The sequence below is a fragment of the Diorhabda carinulata genome, chromosome 10 (genome assembly GCF_026250575.1).
Source record: "Diorhabda carinulata isolate Delta chromosome 10, icDioCari1.1, whole genome shotgun sequence".
In the NCBI taxonomy this organism is placed as follows: domain Eukaryota; kingdom Metazoa; phylum Arthropoda; class Insecta; order Coleoptera; family Chrysomelidae; genus Diorhabda; species Diorhabda carinulata.
Genome location: NC_079469.1, coordinates 2,707,319 through 2,727,127, shown reverse-complemented (window position 1 = coordinate 2,727,127; position 19,809 = coordinate 2,707,319). Strand labels below are relative to the sequence as shown.

The window sequence follows — 19,809 nt, the reverse complement described above, 5'->3', positions numbered from 1 at the left end:
TAATTAATTCTACATACGTAATTTTTTAATAGAAACAATGTATCAACAAATTATGTGCTAAATAACAATTAGATATGAGATTCATTCTCAAGATTAGAATTCATTCTAGAGACGTTTAACGAGTAAGATGATTTCGTTTGATTGTGGTAAAAGTGAAATGAATTTTACATGTTCAAATAGATTGAACTGAAGAAGAAGTTTAGTTCTAAATATTGGATTTTCAATTCAAAAGTGAAAAAAGGTCTGTGATAAAAAAACTTCACTACATGATCGTATTGTTAGTTAATAAGAATACTGCATCAACAGTTAAAATAAATTGAGTTTATGGGTCATTCCAAAATGACGTCATTGACAGTTCAGTCATTTTTATTAGACGGCACACAATCTTATTCGAATATTTGTTGCATGTGTAAAAACACTGACGAGTTTTTAATTTTTAAATACTCAATCTAAGCAAATTTATTCAAAAATGCCTCATTATTGTTGTGTTGTGAATTGTTCATCATGTGCTGAACCAGATAACTTACCGTTTTTTCGAACTTCCTGCCATTTTTACCAAAAAAACATGCACTGGCAGTCAGAAGAATTGCTTGAATTATAGCTTTCAAATGTGGTGCATTTGATCAAAATATTTTATAATATGTAATAATCTTTGACTAGAAAAAACATAATTTGGATTTAAATTTATATTATATTGAAGATATAACTTTAAAATGACACAAGCATATTTCTTATTAATGTTGTTTGGTAAAAATATTATGTATTTAAAATGAAAATCCATTTAACTATAATTACCGAATCAAAAACTTGATTTTCTGTTTGCTGTTACAAAATAAAAATTATTGAAATGTATAAGTCTATTCATAGTTGCCGTCCATCGTTGATGACTTTCAATATAAACGAATTTTATCTTTTTCCGTCCGTTCGTAGCAATGGAATAGAGCACTTCTGTTCGCGTTCACCACGTTTTTCCCAATAAAATAAACGTTATTTTCTATGATATTCTTCATTAATAACGAATTACAAATAAAAACAAAAATTAGTACACACGTCAAAAAAAAATTTTTAGGTTAACGTCAGCAAAGTCAATGGATGGGGTCAATAGAGGTCAAAGGGCAAACGTCACCCGCGAATGGCAACGGAAAGTCAATTTTATGAATCGGCCTTAAATGTTTTATTTGATATGCAATGAATGTAAAACATTCAATAAGAAACTGATGAAGAAGTTTTCAGTGTTCTTTATTTGGAAATTTTGTAGAAATCTTGCTAATTACCTATAATTTGCTTCACCGAATTTTATGAGCCATCAGACTTATCAAACTTTATAATTTTTTATTTAGTAGAAATAGAAAGGTTTTAGAAGTCATTTTATATATCGTATTCAGAAGAAAAGTACTCTTTCCAAACATACGAGGTGTGATAAAAAATGACAGTGAATTATTATATTAGAAACCGTTTGCCTTATTTAGAAACGATTTTCATCTGATACCTCGTTACATGGCACTTTGTATCACAGGTCAGATAATATTCACTTTGATCTATTTTAATGAAATAACGAATAATGTGAAAAAAACACGATACGCGCGTTAACAAACTGAGAAAAAATATTTTCTTTGTTGTAAAATGGCCGATTTGTCAAAGTCACGTATTGTAGAATAGTCCATAGTTCTCTAGAACGAACATAACCTCAAAATTTATTATAAACAAATGCCATTTTTGTTTATTTTCGATAGTTTTTCTTTTGTAAAGATGTTTCTGTGCATTAAAACTCCAATATGAGTAATTACCTTATGAGTTTAGAGGCAGAGGGCTGGGTACTTTCTAATACAGTGTTATTTTCCAAGTAACTACCACTTTATCTATAGCATTTAAAAAATTCAAAATTCTGACAAAATACCGAAATGCAAAATTTGTCAGAGTAGCCAAAATATTATTTTTCTTCCTATAAGCATTTAAACTATTAATAATTATAGAAATTAAGTTTATTAACGCCTTATTTTTGTGGTTGATGGTTGACGTTCCAGATGGTCCAGAGTGATTGTTGTCATTACCATTCTAAGTGAAAGATAAAAAGTCGAATTTAAATTAGTAGAACTTATATTTTTTAATAATAAAATCGCAGGAAAAATAAATTAAATTAATTTTGAAAACTTTACTGTGTAGTAATATACACACTATATGTACAACGGTAGAATATACCAAAAAGAAAGGAAAACTGTGAACGATTGTATAAAATAAAAAGTATAGGTACAATACAATAAACAATATAACGATACATTTTTTTGCTTTCTAGAACATGACTTTTTTAACTATTCTTATCACAAAAGTCCGTGGTGAGCGATTACCACTAGTTTTTTTTTACACAAACAGCACAGTATAAATAAGTAACATGTAATTTTTAGTTGCGAGTTTTTTTTAACCATATGGACATACTTTGCTTATTAGCCTAGTATCCAGAATTTAAAAAAAAATGCAAACAAAATTAATTTCAAATAAACAGATCTAAATACAATCTTTTAACTCAATTACACACATTCATTAATTTCTTTTTTTTTTGTAGAAACAAAATATAGTAACTAGTATAAAATATACGAGGTACGTTCAATATATATTTTTTATTGTTAAATTATCTTGATTTTAAGTCAGTATTAATTAACATTTTACCTAAAAGCATATAATATCTACGTTTCGACTACTTTTAGTCTTTATTAAAATATGATTAATGTAATAACGACATTTTAATTAACAGAGATCTAAAATCGAGATAATTTATCAACAAAATCATATAAAAGAAATTGAAGAAAATTATACAGTTTATAATAATTTATTATGACTGTTATCTGAAGAAAAAAAATTATTTGTCGTATGGGCATAAATAACAACCCCCAATTGCAAGGAGACAAATATAAATTGTTGTTTTAATTGGTTTCAATATTTTTAGATCTTCATTACTTAATAAACGAAAATGTATACTATCTTATAAACTTAGCATTTCAAAGCGGTCTATACATAAGAAACACATCTTTCCAAAACAAGAAAATACACCTTGTTACCTGGAAAATTCTTGTAAGGGATTATGTGCATAACTCAAAGGTCCAACAAATCTCAAAGGATATTTCGTTTCTCTATTGCTGCCTTCAGTCTTGCCTAGGAAGTAAATAATCTGTCTTAGAGTCTACTGAACCCCAGAGTGTGTTTTCAAGTTGTAAATTATTGTTTATATGTAAGTTTTTTTATATTTATAAATGCAATGGCGTATAATTTCAGTGATAGACCAGGTTAGTACGAGAATGTTCAGAATAAAGTTATGAATTAACAGAAAAATATGAAGAAGACGAAGAGGCAGACCCAGAATCAGGTTAAGTTCTCGAAGACTTAAAAACAATGAGAGTTGGAGGATGGGGATTGTTGGCGAAGAACAGATTTGAAATGCTGTAAAAACAATTAAACTTTCAGTACTTCAATATAGGAGTACGGTATAAAGAGTTTCATTTGATATAAAGTTTGTTTGCATGTAGGAACAATTTTTTTTTTTAAATTTAGATCTAGACTTTAGTATATTGCAGCACAATTGTTACAAAATATTTACATTATTATTTTGGGAGGTATTTACAAAACTGGCTGATACTTACTGCTCGTGTCAAATTCAATAGTAAAAAATGACGAAGCCGAAGCGAGTTTTGTCCAAACCCTCTTATTTATTTAATTTGTTTTTGTATAAATTTGATCTTGTATAGATTCAAGACATTCCGCAATATGCAATCTCAAAGATATTCAAAATATTTTAAGCCGTCATTTATATACACATAATTATATAACTTAGAATCTAAGTTTTGCTTTTTGAATACCGAGATTTTTCATTTTAATTGATTTAGCATCAAACTAAAAACAGCATGCGCGAAATCATTTTTTTTTTCGTTTTTATTCAAATTTATAAAATTCAAAAACTACAATTATCAGCAAAGAATCATTACCGATTAAATATATAAGTGAAAGATATCTGTAATCAATGTAGATTCTACATTTCTAGATGTTTTCGTTCACAGTATTATTAGTATATACTCAAAAAATTTCAAATCATTGTTTTAATTCTATTTAGAAAAAATTAATCAAAATTAACGGTTCTATAAAGTTATTTATACTGTATTTAGTTGCTATTGATATTAAAAAAGTTTCAAAAAAGATTAAATAAGTTGAAAAAAAATTTATAACATGGAAAATTTTATTTGAAAATTATCAACATATTTAATGTTCAATAAAAACTGTAGAAAAGAGAAGTCTTTTGATTGGTCTGATTCAAAATATAAAAAAATGATATTTTTTCACTGTCGTTATATATAAAACTAAAAAAAATAACCTAAAACTGTTTGTTGGATATACCCAATCTCTAATACGAGGTATATTCATAAAATAAGTTCCATCTTCATTTTGCTAGTGTCATTTTTGTGGTTAGCAGAAAGATTTAACGCCATTTTGATCTCACTGTTGGTTTTGCAAACATAAGTGATTAGTTTCATTAATGAGAAAAATTCAACGACAAATCTGTGAAGTGTACAGATAAATTGCAATGAGAGATTCGATGTTAAGAAGTAAGGCTTCAACTGGAACGTTTTTCAACATACTCTGTTCAGCAAATGGCTCAAAAAAGGACATGATGACTTAAAGGGCGGAAAGTTTTTGCTCATACTCTAAAAAACTTTATCCGAAAACTTTTTTATTATACTCTGTATAGCAAATGGCTTCGAGAAGTGCGTAATTTCTCCTAAATGGCTTCAAAAGGGGCATGGTGTCTCTTAAAGGTCTTCAACTGGGACGTTTTTAACCAGATGGCAAATTATTCGAAAAGTAGGTGATGATTCCTGAAGAAGATCAGCTGAAACGTTTTTCACCATATTCTGTACAGCGATTAGTTCAAAAAAGAACGTCAAGTTTCTCAAATGGCTTCAGCTGGAACTTTTTTCACCATACTTTGTATAGCAAATGGCTCAAAAAAGGGTGTAATGACTTCTAACGATCTACAAATGGAACGTTTTTGGTCATACTTTGTGCAGTAAATGACTCAATAAAAGAATGGTTCAAAAAAGGTCTGATAACTCATAAAGGGCTTCAACCGGAACATTTTTGGTCATAATTAGTACAGTAAATGGCTCAAAAAAAGGATAAGATGACTCCTGAAGGAGTTTAGCTAGAACGTATTTCACCACACTCCATACAGCGAATGGTTCAAAAAATAGCATCAAGATTCTTAAAGGGCCTTAACTGAAACGTTTTCTACCATATTCTGTATGGTAACTAGTTGAAACAAGGGCTTCAGCATGAACGATTCACACCATACTTTAAACAGCGAATAGCTTAAAAAAAGGGAGTGATGATTTCTAAAGGGCTACAACTGGAACGTTTTTAGTCATAATTTGTACAGTAAATGGGTAAAACGAAGCGTGATGACTTATGAAGGGCTTCAACCGAAACGTTTTCCATCATACTTTGTAAAGGCTCAGAAAGGGCGTTATGACTCCTTAATGAGTTCAAATTGAACGTTTTCACCATAGTCTGTACACTATACTTTGCTAGATGTTGAAAAATATTGTATAATTGATAGATTTCCTCGATGTATCAGTATTGGATCTTTTTTTATTTTAAAATAGAGATTACTTTACGAATATACCTCGTAATAATAAATTTTTTAAAACATATTAAGGTCATAATATACTGTTTCGAAAATGTACTAGTACAAATATGAAACATCAGGTTTCTGTACGTGTATATATTTTTATGTCGACTTACATGAAATGGGTAATTAATATTTAGGAATTACTGTAGGAGTGAATAGAATATGTGAAAAATTTCGCTTCCTTATTATAGGTAGTGGAAGAGTGGGAATTCATTTCACCCTAGTGAGAAATATACATTTTTCAACATTAGTTTATAAAGTGAGTATTTTATTTAGGTCAACAGAAAGATTTTATTAATTAAAGAACGAAATAAAATTCTTTTTATTTAGCTTTGTGTTTGTGTTGCTGTTTATTGTAGAGTTTTTTTTTTACAAAATAATGTATTCGTTTATTGTAAAATTTCTAATTTAACAAATTTATAGCTTTTAATGAAAATGGACTGTACTAAAACAAGATGTATATATACTTAATGAAATTAAATAACTATCAAAAAAATGTAGAATGGTATAAACATGGATTTTTTAACCCAAAATCAAGATATCTTTGTACAAAAAGGTTTTTTTTATATATATATCTATAAAAAAAAAGAAATTGTAATTATTCTCGAACAAATTGATGCAAAATCAATTGCGAACGTCTCAAAGCTGCTAAATTTCTGTTAAATCACAAACCCAAACAAAAAATGAGTTTGTGACTAACAAGCCGTATATAGTGGAAAATATCTGTTTCGGTATGTAAGATATATGCCCTTTTTCAAAAAAAAAAAAAAAATATTAAAAATATATAAAGAAAATATATTTAAACACTTTGGGGCATCAATTTATTACGTGTGCTCAGATGGAATCTCATTTAAACCGAGGGGGGATAATCGAAAATCTCACGTCAACTTCAAAAAATGAAAAATTAATTTAAAAAGTTTGACATTGATGTAAATAAACAAAGAAAAACGATTGATAATAGATGTTGTAAGATATATGGCATTTATTTCGCTTCGTGTGTAAAGATACGTTGCGACGAGAAACTGTAGTCAAGTTTCAACCAATGCGTGTGGTTCGTGCTAAAGAGCTGCTGTGCGTTGTAGACATTTCTCTTAACTACCAGAAATCCCAGATTATTTATATCGAAATAGTACTTGAGTAAAAAGTTTTGTTTTTACTTTGAATTTTATTTAATTTAAATAAATTATGAATAATGAAATTTATTTTAACATATTTTTAGCGTAAATAAGGGGGGATCCAGGCAAATCTTATCTAAGTGGAAGGGGAGTCTAAATTGATATAAAAATGGTTCACGTAATTAATGGATGCCCCCTTAAGTAAATGAAGAAGATAATTGGATTGATGTGATCCGAAATCAAACTAATCCTTTAATTTAATAAAAAAAAATAAGAAATTACTTTTAAATATCCAAATAGACTGATAAATATTCAGTATAACCAAATAATTTGGTGAAAATATAATGAAAAAAAAAATGTTTTACACATTATGAGTGTTGTTTTAGTGGTGGTGAACCCTGTATTCAGTATTAATATCAACGGTTCCAAAACTTCTAAATTAAACTAGAAATTATGGTAATGAATCTGAATAAATACAAAAATAAGTTCAACTGAATATTTTATTGGATAATAAAAGTAGAATATTTGTTTAAAACAAAGTTTGTAAACAAACAATTTTTTTGAAACTTTTATACAATTCTAGCTGTTTTTTCTCTATTTTTTCATTAAACTCATATTTTAATTAAATTAAAAAAAAGTTTGTTGAAATATTTAAAGATTATTGAGTAAAATCAACTAATTTGGTGAAAATCGGATGAAAAAGAAGCAAAAATTGTATAAAAGTTAAGAAAAGTTCATTTTTTACTGATTTGGTTTAAAAAAATTGAATTTAGTTCTATTATTATCTTTTATCTAATCATCTATTTTTTTATCCGAGCAGATTTATTACCATTATTTTACAACCATTGGTAGTATTAACACTTGCAATTTAAATATTTGGCCCTTCGAGCCAGCATCGAGTTTGTATCTAACTTAAAATCCTAACAATGTAAAAGGTTTGATGATTTAGAATTTCTGGAACCGTTAATGATATTTATACTGAATACAGTGTTTCCCATCATTAAAACAACTCTTTCAACCAAAATATATGGTCCTTCGAGCCGTCACGTGAATTTATATCTAACTTAAATACCAAACAATTTAATAGGGCTACTTATGTAGAATTTCTGGAACCGTTAGTGATATTTATACTGAATACAGTGTTTCCCATCATTAAAACAACTCTTCCAACTAAAATATATGGTCCTTCGAGCCGTCACGTGAATTTATGTCGTAACATAAATACCAAACAATTTAATAGGGCTACTTATGTAGAATTTCTGGAACCGTTAGTGATATTTATACTGAATAAAGTGTTTCCCATCAGTAAAACAACTCTTCCAACCAAAATATCTAGTCCTTCGAACCTGCATATGAGTTTGTATCTAATTTAATGATCAAATAATGTATAAAGACTGTTCCTTTAGTATTTCAGGAACCTTTAGAGATATTTATACTGAATACATTATTTACCACTTTTAAAACAAGACTCGCATTTAAAATACCTGGTCCTTCGAGCCTTTGTGTAAATACTATAGTGACCAAATAGTGTAATAGAGACTTTCGGTGTAGTTATTTTATGTAAATAAGTCAATTTGTAATTGAAATTCTCTTTAATTACTTCCAAACAATATTGAGCTGTTGAAACAAGATTGAGGTTAAGTTGTTGATAAATTTGAGCGAAAACTGCATAAATCTTACTAAACGAAACAAATTTCTTAATTGAATAATAGGGTTGAATCATCATATTTTTTTTGTACACATTACACTATTATTAATATGAATAATGAGAGAACGGGGTAATATGGGAATGGGGTATTTCGGGTATGGAGAATCAGGGAAATAGCAAACAAATTTACTATGATACAAAGCAAGGGCACTTTCATAAAATAACTTAAACTTTCTCTCTCTATATATATATAGATTTTTTTATATATATTTATATATAAAAAAATGAAACGTACGACTATCAGTTTGTTTTGCACTTACTTTTCAAGTAATTGGACAGCGTTTCAACAGATGACACAAAAGGAGGACTCTTACATGTCAAAAAGTACCAATTTAAGATTTAATTTTTTGTTCTTTTTGCATTCAAATTGAATGTGGGATGTTTACGTGGATTTCAAATGGATAAAAGGAAAATTTAGTAACTAAAAGATACCATATGGAGAGAATAAGGGGAGTATATGATTTTTTTTGATAAATTCAAAATAACACAAAAATTGTATTCGACTGATTATTAAACGGTGAAAAAAAAAATGTAGAAACGGAGAAAACTAGTTAGTTGATAAAAATATTTTCTTGAACGTAAAGAATTTCAAGTTTTAGGTATATATAAATAAAAATTACGTTTCGATAATAATAAATTTGAATTTCGTTTATTCCAATATTTCAAACATACATTTTCTATTTAAATGAATGCAAAAATTCCAAAATCAAATAAGTTACGCGAATTTTTGTTTAAGATAGGTTCTAAAACGAAAGAAAACAAACAAAAATTCTTGAATATTTCAACCAGAGTCCTAATTTTGTGTCAACCGTTTGGGACAGTAAAAGAGGGAAGCCAAGCATTGCTTTTTAAAACGTTTTAAATCCGCACTATCCTGTGTGTCGATAATTCACAACGTCCTCACTCGACCAAAACAAAAAAAAATCAGTCTAATCAAATAAAAAAAAACGAAGGTCATATAGTCTTTCTTCTAAATACAGAAGAAGAATTATTTTATTAACACTATATTTTATTTCTTTAAGAGTCTAGTTTCTCTTTTTATAAACTTATATTAAACACAGCACTGCACTATAGGCCAGATCCTAGGGACTTTTTTCAATGACAAATAGATTAAAATCAAAAATAGACGTTTCTTTTGGTTGGTTCAATTCTTCTAAATTAAAACAGCGTTTGATTAATGAAAAATCAATTACTAGATGTAAAAAACCATTAAAATAATATTTGTGCTAATTTATTCTCTTCTAAAACAGTTATGTTGTTTGTCTTATATATATATATATATATATATATATATATATATATATATATATATATAAAATTACTAAGATTCATGTAACAAGAATTTGTTTTGAATTGTATTTTTTTATTTTGTTTATATTTTAATATTTGACTTTTTATATATTGTTATTTGAGTTGTTATAAATATTCAAAATCTAATTATTTATTAAATAATTTACAAAAGTTGAAAATTTTTAACAAGTTTTTACTCGATAAAAGTATTTTATAAAATTCAATAAAACATTTTTCATTAAATCAAACACTTTTTTAGCAACAAATTTCAATAAGACTCACATTTCCCGTTAAAAATCATGAAACATCTATTTGTAATTTTTTTCTTTTGTTCGAGTTTTGATTTTTTCGTCCCCGGGATCTGGTCTACTAAGACGACGACGACGCATTCATTGCTCCGAATATACCCGCCGAAAACGATGCCGATTGTTGTTGTTGTTGCTGTTGCTGTTGTTGTTGCTGTTGATTCGATGTTAATCTCGAATGTTTAGGCATGGGCGGTTGGAGGTATTCGTGTCTCGCCAGCGAAAGGACATCGATGCGATCCTCCTTTCTATAAGCCAGACAGCTACGAATAAAACTTTTCGCTTCATTTGTAACCGCCGGTTTGTTTGCGAACTGCACTTCGGTCGCTTTCAATATCGTATTTTCTTCTAAAATGGTCGCTTGCGACTGATTGTGTCCGAAAGGTTTTTTACCGTACAGACACTGATAAAATATCACGCCTACGCTCCATACGTCCACCTTTGATGATATCTTCGGAGGATTCTTGCCCACTACAAAACATTCCGGAGGAAGATACCTGAAACAAAAACGTTTTAAAGTAATGAAAAAACGTGAATACCCACTTTTACCCTATTTATAAATAAAATTTATAACTTATAAACAATATTTAGTTGTCATTAACAATCTATAGCTTTAACAAGACCCCCATATATAAACCAATCATCAAAATCAATATTGTTGGAGTTAAGAGGGGCAAAAGTACCGCCAAAATTGGTTCAAATACGAGAAGAAGTTTATTAATCTTAGGGGGGAATATTTTGACAGACAATAATGGCGGATAAAGAGGAAATGCGAGGTTATTATTGCACCGAAACAATATTTAGTTGTCATTAACAATCATGGCTTCAACAAGACCCCCATATATAAACCAAAGGATACCAGCAATAAACAGCAGGAGATGACAATCCCTTCGGTCAAAATCAATATTTTTGGAGTTGGAGGGGCAGAAGTACTGGCAAAATTGGTTCAAATACGAGAAGAAGTTTATTAATCTTAGGGGGGCATATTTTGACAAACAATAATGGCGAATAAAGAGGAAAAGTGAGGTTATTATTGTACCGAAACAATATTTAGTTGTCATTAACATCTATGGCCTCAACAGGACCCCCATCTTTATATAAACAAAGTCCTACAATGGATTCAAAAAGGAAATACATCAAAATTAGATAAAAGCAAATTTTACAAACTTTAATGAGGAATAAATTTTTGAAAAATCTATAAAATATTGTTACGAACTCGTCCACGATATGGACCGTGAAGCCGGTCCTGTTCGGTTAAACCTGAAGTCTAAAATTTGGCGGGTGCGCCGATTCGCGGCGGCTTAAATATGTTTTTTTTATAAACAGCGGAAATGTTTAAATCATTTTTTTAGAACTAATTTCTAGAAAGTTCTTTTTATTTATTTGGTTGTGTATTTTCTAGAATTATTGAGAAATTCGTTTTGGGAATATAAACTATTTCTTTTTTGGCAGCTAGAGTTTAGTTTTTACACCACCATTGAAAAATAAATTAGCAAATAATTCGTTCGTATATTTTCTAGAATTATTGAGAAATTCTTTTTGGGAATATAAACTATTTATGTTTAGCAGCTAGAGTTTATTTTTGACCCTACCGTTGAAAAATAAATTAAGTATCAAGACAACCATTACAATATTGTATCAATAAAATTATTTAGTATTTGAAGGTCTCAAAAACGAAAAAAAAAATGTCAAATTGAATATACACTGAAGCTTTTGGTGATTATCACTTACCAATACGTGCCGGCGCCTTGTGACGTCAAATCCATACCGTGATCGGGGTTGTAATTTTCTTCGTCCATCACTTTACTTAAACCGAAATCGGTTATTTTGATTTCGCCACAAACGTTACCTTCAGTCAGCAGGATATTACCCGGTTTCAGATCGTAATGGATCACAGGAGGTTTAATCTCATTCAGGTACTTCAAGGCAGACACGACCTGCATTATTATCGATCTCGCCTCCCTTTCGGGTATCGTTTTATGCTACAAAAATAATTCTCGTTAATATTTAGAAAGGAGAAGAAATGATATTTGGAGGTTATGGTGCTCACCTGCTTTAGATAAAAATCAAGATCGTGTCCATCACAGTATTCTAGTACGGTACAAAATGAATTTGCGTCTATTTCAAACACATCGTATAATTTAACTACTCGCGGATGATCTAACGCCTTATGTATATTGTACTCCCTTAACGCGTGTCTAAAAACAAAAATATAAATATCGGAAACCGTTTAAAAAAATTTTGAATAAATATTAGGGATAATAGAAGATAAAACGTTACCACTCACTTTATATAGTTGGCTTTCTTATCTTCCTTCCAGTCCTTATTGAGCTGATGCACCTTGCAGGCGACGTACCGTTGTTCTTTGAGATCAAACGCCTTGTGCACTTCGCTGAACCCCCCTTTACCCAATAACATCAACAGTAGATACCTAGAAATTAAAAAAAAAAAACAACAATATAAAAAAATATCTGGAATTAGTACCACAAATATTTTTATTATAAAATAAGTTTTTGGTATATTTAGACATTCTATTTTTGTTATGTTTATTTTAATCTTTTCTTAAATATTCTCATAGATGCTTCCAAACAATTAAGAAAGTTCCAGAATATTTGAAAACTGTCTATTTAAAAATGGCCGCCGTAGGGTAAACAAAATCAAGTTTATTGGAAACTGGTGGAAAATGAACAGAATTCTGATAAAAACTCTTTTCATCTAATGAAAAGGAGTTAATTTCATTACTCACTCATGTTTAATAAACACAACAGTGAAAATTAATTTTCAAAAAAAAATTAAGTTTTCAACAATTTGGGAATTGATGGAAAACTCAGTCAGCATTAAAACTCCACTTAATTATTTTGGGATTATTAAAAGCAGCCTAGAGGGAAGAGAATTATGTAAAACCCATGTAACTGTATAGTTTAAGTTCTGAGTTGTTTAATTAGTTACGTTCTGCTTCTTTTTTCTTCTGTAATCTGGCCTTATTCTATATGATTTATTAGTTATAGAATATTTTGGAATGTTATAAACTTTCTGACTATTTCTGGGGAATTTACTAAAATAAGTGAGACAAACTTGGAACGGCTTTAAAATCAGCACATAACGAAAGGGAAAGAGGATGACAGATGAGCTAAGAAAGACGTTAAAGAGTATAATGTTGATTGCTATTAATTAAGAATTGAAATTTTCTATTAAAAAAAATTGTCAAGCATTAAAACGTTCATATTTTTATATTTTCACAACATAGAGACATTGGAAACTCTTAATTATTTTGGAAACATTAAAAGCAGCCTATAGGATATAGAATCATGTAAAACCCATGTAACTGTATGGATTATGAGCCAATTTTACAGCCTAGGGTAAAACAGCAGATTAAACTATGGTTTGATCTCTAGTTTAAACCAGGAATTAACAAGATTTGCTCTATTTTACAGTTGAACACATGATTTTCTGTCAGTTGTCATTCACGGTAACTTTGAGGAGAAGGAAAAAGGTTAGGTGTTGGCATGGAAATTTAATGATGAAAATAACAAAAACTTTCACGTTTTCGATAGAACCATTAAAAATTTAAGAAATAAATGGGACAATGGGACAAAAATTTGATTTAGGACGAATAACTTATTGTTTTATGGGCTCTTCCTGATAATCAGTTTCATGTTAAACTAAAGTTTCAATTCCCCCCAGACCACCGGAAACGTTTGAACCAAAGTTCGCCATCTATAAAACTAATCTGTAGTAAAAACTGACGTTTGAGGTTTAAACTTCACTTGTAAAGTTATAGGTTATATAATTGGTTAGGTTATTCTTCTTTTCCTTCAGTAAAATGGCCTTTTTATTTATGATTAAGCAGTTATAGGCTATTCTGAAGAATCTACTGAACTATTTGAGACAGAATTGGATTAACAATAAAAGCAATGGATATTATGATGAAAAATACTTGACAAATAAGTTGAAAATATAAAAAAATTGATAAATAATTAAAAAAAAAGTATTAAGAATTATAAAAATTCTTACCTGTCATTGAGTACTGGATGATTATTAAACCTACTCTGGTCCTCGTTGTGGATACGTTTCAATTCTCTAATATGCAAATTACGTTCCCTTTCTAATTTCTCCATTTCGAGTTGGAGATCGGCGTCTTCTTTTTTTAAAGCGTTTTGCCTTAATTTTAATATTTCGTCGGCCTCGTAATATTCCTGTAACGTAAACGAACCCGGTACCGCGTCCGGTTTCAAAAAACCGGAATCCGTTCCGTTTAACAAAGCGCTAGAATTATTTCTTTTTCGACCGCTTTCATTATTCGATGGCCTTTTCTTTAACAATAATTTCTTCTGTCTATCTATTTCTTCTCGTTCCGCCGTTATTTCTTCTTGCCGCCTTGAAGAAAAAAATAAAAATTAATAAGGCAGCAAATTCGGTGTTTAATATAATTTTTGAGGTTTTAATCGGTTTCAGTCCCGTCTTGAAACAATTTTGACCGTCATGGTGTTTCTGGATCAAGGGTTATCATCATAACATTGAAATATTTACAATTTATATCAATATGCTTCATAAATTTATGTATTAATTTTTTATTTAAATTTTCCAAATTTTTTTGTTCCCGGATCACTACAAGGGCTGGAATTAGATCAACCAGGGTGCACCGTTTTTTTACCCCCTTAATTATAAAAAGTTATTCCCATTTTTCCTGGATTTTGTCTGTAGATTTGCGACAAGAAAATAATGGCAACAGTGGTTCATTACATTTTTTCGCTTCATGCGAAGTACTTGGAATAATGGAAAATATTTTTCGGGATCAATGTAAAATTTTCCAACAGTTTCATTGGATTTTCTCTATAATTCACTAGTATGTAGTGGGGGTAATTGAATTTGAAGGTTATACCATATAAAAATGTGTAAAAAAGATGAAAAATTGGTTACGGGAAACTATTTTCATGAAGAAATAATAAATAACTGGAATTTCTTGGAATAGATTCGAAATCAAAGACAAAAAGCTTACAAATTAAACTACGGTTAAAATAGAACAATTACCTAGGCAAGCAGAACCTGGAAAATGAATAAAAAAGAGCAAATAAATCTAGAAATATGGAAACTCAAATAGAATTATGGTGGAATTAAAGGAAGATACAGAAAAATAACAAAACCAGAACTAAAATGCTAAAAATATTCCATAAAATAGAAGCAAACAGAACAAGATGGTAAAAAAAATGCTAAAAGGTGGAGAAGGTGGGAAAAAAGAAAAGGAAGACCGAAAAAAAAAATGTTTGAAGGAAATTAAAAGAACTTTGAAAACAAAGGAAGTGAATGATTGGCAAAATAAGACAAAAAACAGAAAAAAATGGAAATATACGGGTAAAGGAACTGGAAACTAAGGGCCTGAAACCTGTGGGGCTCATATATATATATATATATATATATATATATATATATATATATATATATATATAATAGACTCGACTAGTCCTGGGTTCTAAAGAAAATTGTTCCAAAAGATGTGAAAAAGAACAAATACCAAGATAAAAGAAATATATAACAAGCCTAATATTAGTCGGAATACAAATAGTCAGAAGGTTGGGACATGTTTACAGAATTGGCAAGGAATTAGAATAAGAAGAAGAAAAAGATTTGCATAGAGAACATAACATCAGATTTGTTAAGATAGGGTACAACTGAGTGGAGAGGAAGACCAATGGAAATAAACAGATAAGGAATGATAGTAAAAAGGGTAGAGTGATGAAACAATAGAAGTTTGGGAAAAGAAATTGCTCAAAAATTAGAAGTATATTAAATATTAATATATATATTAAAATATATATATATATATATATATATATATATATATATATATATATATATATATATATATATATATATTCAGAAAACAAAGATTCCAGTTGTTGAAGAACACAAATAAAAGAAGAAGGTATCGGAATAAGAAAAAGCAAGCCAAAGAAAAAGTGGATAATAGAGGTAACATCAGATTTGAGAAAGTTGAAAGGAAGACCAGATGACAGCAATAGACGGAGAAGGATAGTAAAAAGAATGGAATGGTGAAACAATGGAAATACGACAAAGGAAAGTTCTCTATAAATACTAGGAGAAGTGAAAATGAACAACAGATAAAAATAAATGCTGAGCTGAGGGTCACAAAGAGTCAGGAGGTTGGGGCACGTCTCCAGAAAGAATCGGAATAAAAAGAAAAGGTAAGCCGAAGAAAAAATGGTGAAACGATAAAAATGTGATAGAAGAAATCGCTCCAAAAATAGAAGGAAGAGTTGAAATAAACAACGGAGTAGAAGAACTAATACCGAGCTGAAAGAAATATATAACAAGCCTAATATTAGTCAGAACACAAAGAATCAAGAGGTTGGAGCATGAATTCAGAGAGAATGATCAACAAAACACAAATAAAAGTATTGGAATAAAAAGAAAAGGTAAGCCGAAAAAGATATGGATAGGAGATTTAACTTGATATTTGAAAATAACTGAATTGATAAGAAGAACGGAGTACGGACGGATGGAGAAGGGTAGTAAAAATGGTACAGTGGTAATACTAGAAGGAGTAACAAAGAGCAAAGGAGAAGAAGAACAAAGAGTCGTTGGATTGACATATGTCTACTATGAAAATAGAAAATAAGAAAAATAATAGAAAAATAACAAACTGAAAAAGAAACTGATAGGAGATTTAATGATAATCGAAAGTATGGGAAGACCAGAAGACGGCAATAGATAAAGAAATATAGTAAAAAGAGTGGAAAAAAAAAGAATTTGATTATACTTGAACTAGAAGTATATATTTTGTAATGTTTATTTATAAAATGAGAATTTAGAATCGTATAAATGAAATAAACGTTAATTGAATATATTTATATTTACCTCGCCAATTCCTGGAACGCGTGCCCGTCCGTCCAATTTTCCTGGAACGTCGCCCCCACCCTTTGCGTAACGAATTGTCCTAACCTTAACCTATTTTGCATACACTTTTGTCTCGCCTCCTTTTTCTCTATCGAACTTTTTTCTTTGAGCAGTTTTTTGACAACCTCTATACACTTATTCACTTGTTGTTTGTGTTGGTCTATAGATTTTTGTTGCGTCGATATCTGATGCCTCAGTTCTTCGTTGGCCCTTTTTAATTCATCTATTTTTGTATTTGCCATTTCTAAATCGGACGACGCCTGAGTTTCAAACTCCTGTATCCTATGACATGTTAGGTCAGTCTGAAATTACAATTTCAACGATTCAACTTATAAAATTATCGAAATCGAAACGGAAGCGAAAAAAAAATTTTTCTTCGGGTTGAGAATATCCGCCAGGTGGAATAATGTCGCGATTCGAATTTGAAATTTGACGTTTTTTTCTTCAGTACATAAAAAACCGTGTAAAATTAGAAAAAATTGTAATGATCAATTCACATGTTTCGGATCCATAAATTTCATCTTCATTCTTTTAAAAACGGGTACATGGCGCGCGGATTTTTTTTTTGATAATATCAGGATTCAAATTTAGAATTTGACGTTTTTTTAACAAACAAAATACCGCGTGAAAATAAATAAAAAATATAATTGGAAAATGAGTTAAATAAAGTTTCGGATCCATAAATTTAATATCAGAATTCGAATTTGAAATTTGGCGTTTTTTTTCGTTTCATTAAAAGCCGTGTAAAATTAGAAAAAAAAAATTATAATGTTCTAATCACATGTTTCGGAACTTTAGACTTCATCTTCATTCTTTTAGGAAAGGATAAATTGAAATTTGAAGTTTCTTAGCACACAATACCACGTGAAAATAAAAAAAAATGAGATATAATAACGTTTCGGATCCCTAAATTTCATCTTCACTTTTTTTTTAAATTAGGGAGGTAATATATTAATTCCAATTATTTCTAACGAATTAACGATCTAGGTTTGTCCCAATTCGTTAATACAACTGAAGAAAAAAATTTTTTTTCTAAAAATTTAGACCAATTTATTTCAGCTTACATAACAATTTGTAAACTGACCTGTATCAATTTGTGTACCATAGTTTGAGGTGGCACCCTCAAGGGTTGTTTGTAAAATTCAAAAGCTGTATTACAAACTTGCGGGGACGACATCCCCACTTGTTGCGGTGAAGGTGGTAACTGAAACGAAAAGTACTGTCATTACATATTAAATTTATAAAATAAAGGGATAAATTGTCTGTTCGTAACGAAAAAAATCATAGAAAATCCAAAAAAATTTTGTATATTATACATTTAGTGACAACAAAAACATAATTTATTATAATGAAACTACATATTTGTGCAGAAGCCGACCCCGTCTTGAGGAACATTTCGACAAAATATTCACTTAAAAACGTACCATTTGAGAAAAAAGTTGTTTTTCATAAAAAGTTGTGAATATATATACTCAATTTATCGTGTGACTGACCCACAGATGGCGTTGCCTTTGTCAAATCCGTATGACGTTTATGACGTACCAACTTTCAAAAAACTATGAGGAAAATTTCATGACGTTTCGATTAGTTAGAAAAAAGTGACGGCCATTTAAGTGAAGCTACGAAATAATCGATTCAAAACAATTTTGTGTGTTAACATTGATTCTTGATGAAAAAAATTCTGATTAACCTCGGCAATGGCTTCAAAAATGTTATCCGGACACTGTTCCATCGAAAAAAAAACCATATTGGTTTGGTGAATGTCAACGTTGTCGTACAGACATGGATCAATCACTTCAACACAGAATCATAACGATCATTATCCGAGTGGATTGCAACCGGTGAACCACGTCCAAAGACACAGTCAGCTGGGAAGCTTATGGCTTTTTTTGGAATGCACGTGGAATATTATTCATCGACTATCTCCAAAAAGGAGAGAAAGTCAAAACGGCCTCATATTTTGAAGAGAAAACCACTATTTCACACCAAGAAAATGTATTGATTCACAAATGGATGGAAACATATTTAAATTAAACGAATTACGCTTCCTCGTCCACCGTATAGTCCAGATCTAGTCCCCAGTGACCACTGATTTCGAAAAAATGCACGCCGGTAAGAAATTTAGCTCAAATGAAGAAGCAATTGATGAAACTGCAGCTTATTTTGAGACAAAAGACAAATCCTTCTATAAGCACGTCATCGAGAAGTTAGAGAAGCATTGGAATGATTGTATTGATGTTCAAGGAAATTGAGTTGATGAATAAAATCGATTTTTGACAAAACAAAAATCAGTTTCTTTGCTTTCGAATGGAAAATCTGTTGATTGTATTTTAGTTTTTGAACCACTTTTTTCGTAACATTAACAATAAAAAAAGTTTCGAATCGCTCGAATCGCGAATGTTGTTGTTAAAAGATGACTTACCATTGCGTATGGTTGTTGAGGTGAGGGACTTTTCGCACCGCCGTGCCTTATTGGACTATGACTGTTACCCGAATGTTTGAAGTATTCGTTGATTTTTTTATCGGTATTTTGATTACGCACAGCCCCCTTAGCTACCGGCGGTCCACCAACACCTCCTCCGCCGCTGTCTTCCGCTTTCCGTTTCCGCTTCCGTTCGCTCGGTGTCCTGGGTAATTTTTCGGGAGTATTCGGATCCAGCTCTTTGTCACTGTGAGAGGAACCTTCAGAAACAAAGCTCAGATTAGCAATGCAAAATTTACTGAAAAAGAAAACAAAAAAAATGTTGCTCGATTAATTATTAGATTTTTTTTTTTTTCAATAATTCGGCACATTCTTGAACTATT

General features: G+C 30.0%; 1 protein-coding gene across 17 annotated transcripts in view; it reads right to left on the bottom strand.

Moving 5' to 3' along the window:
* Window positions 1-9,852: 9,852 nt before the first annotated feature.
* Window positions 9,853-19,809, bottom strand: part of LOC130899106 (serine/threonine-protein kinase tousled-like 2) — a 109,702-nt gene continuing 99,745 nt past the window's right edge. For all 17 annotated transcript variants that reach the window (XM_057808861.1, XM_057808858.1, XM_057808873.1 and 14 more), the window contains 8 exons: window positions 19,427-19,686; window positions 18,089-18,208; window positions 16,966-17,306; window positions 14,104-14,466; window positions 12,377-12,520; window positions 12,140-12,287; window positions 11,821-12,071; window positions 9,853-10,586 (listed from right to left, as the gene is read on the bottom strand). In XM_057808861.1, coding sequence (XP_057664844.1) covers window positions 10,154-10,586; window positions 11,821-12,071; window positions 12,140-12,287; window positions 12,377-12,520; window positions 14,104-14,466; window positions 16,966-17,306; window positions 18,089-18,208; window positions 19,427-19,686 — 2,060 coding nt within the window. In that variant the 3' untranslated portion in view covers window positions 9,853-10,153. The remainder of the gene's footprint in view (window positions 10,587-11,820; window positions 12,072-12,139; window positions 12,288-12,376; window positions 12,521-14,103; window positions 14,467-16,965; window positions 17,307-18,088; window positions 18,209-19,426; window positions 19,687-19,809) is intronic.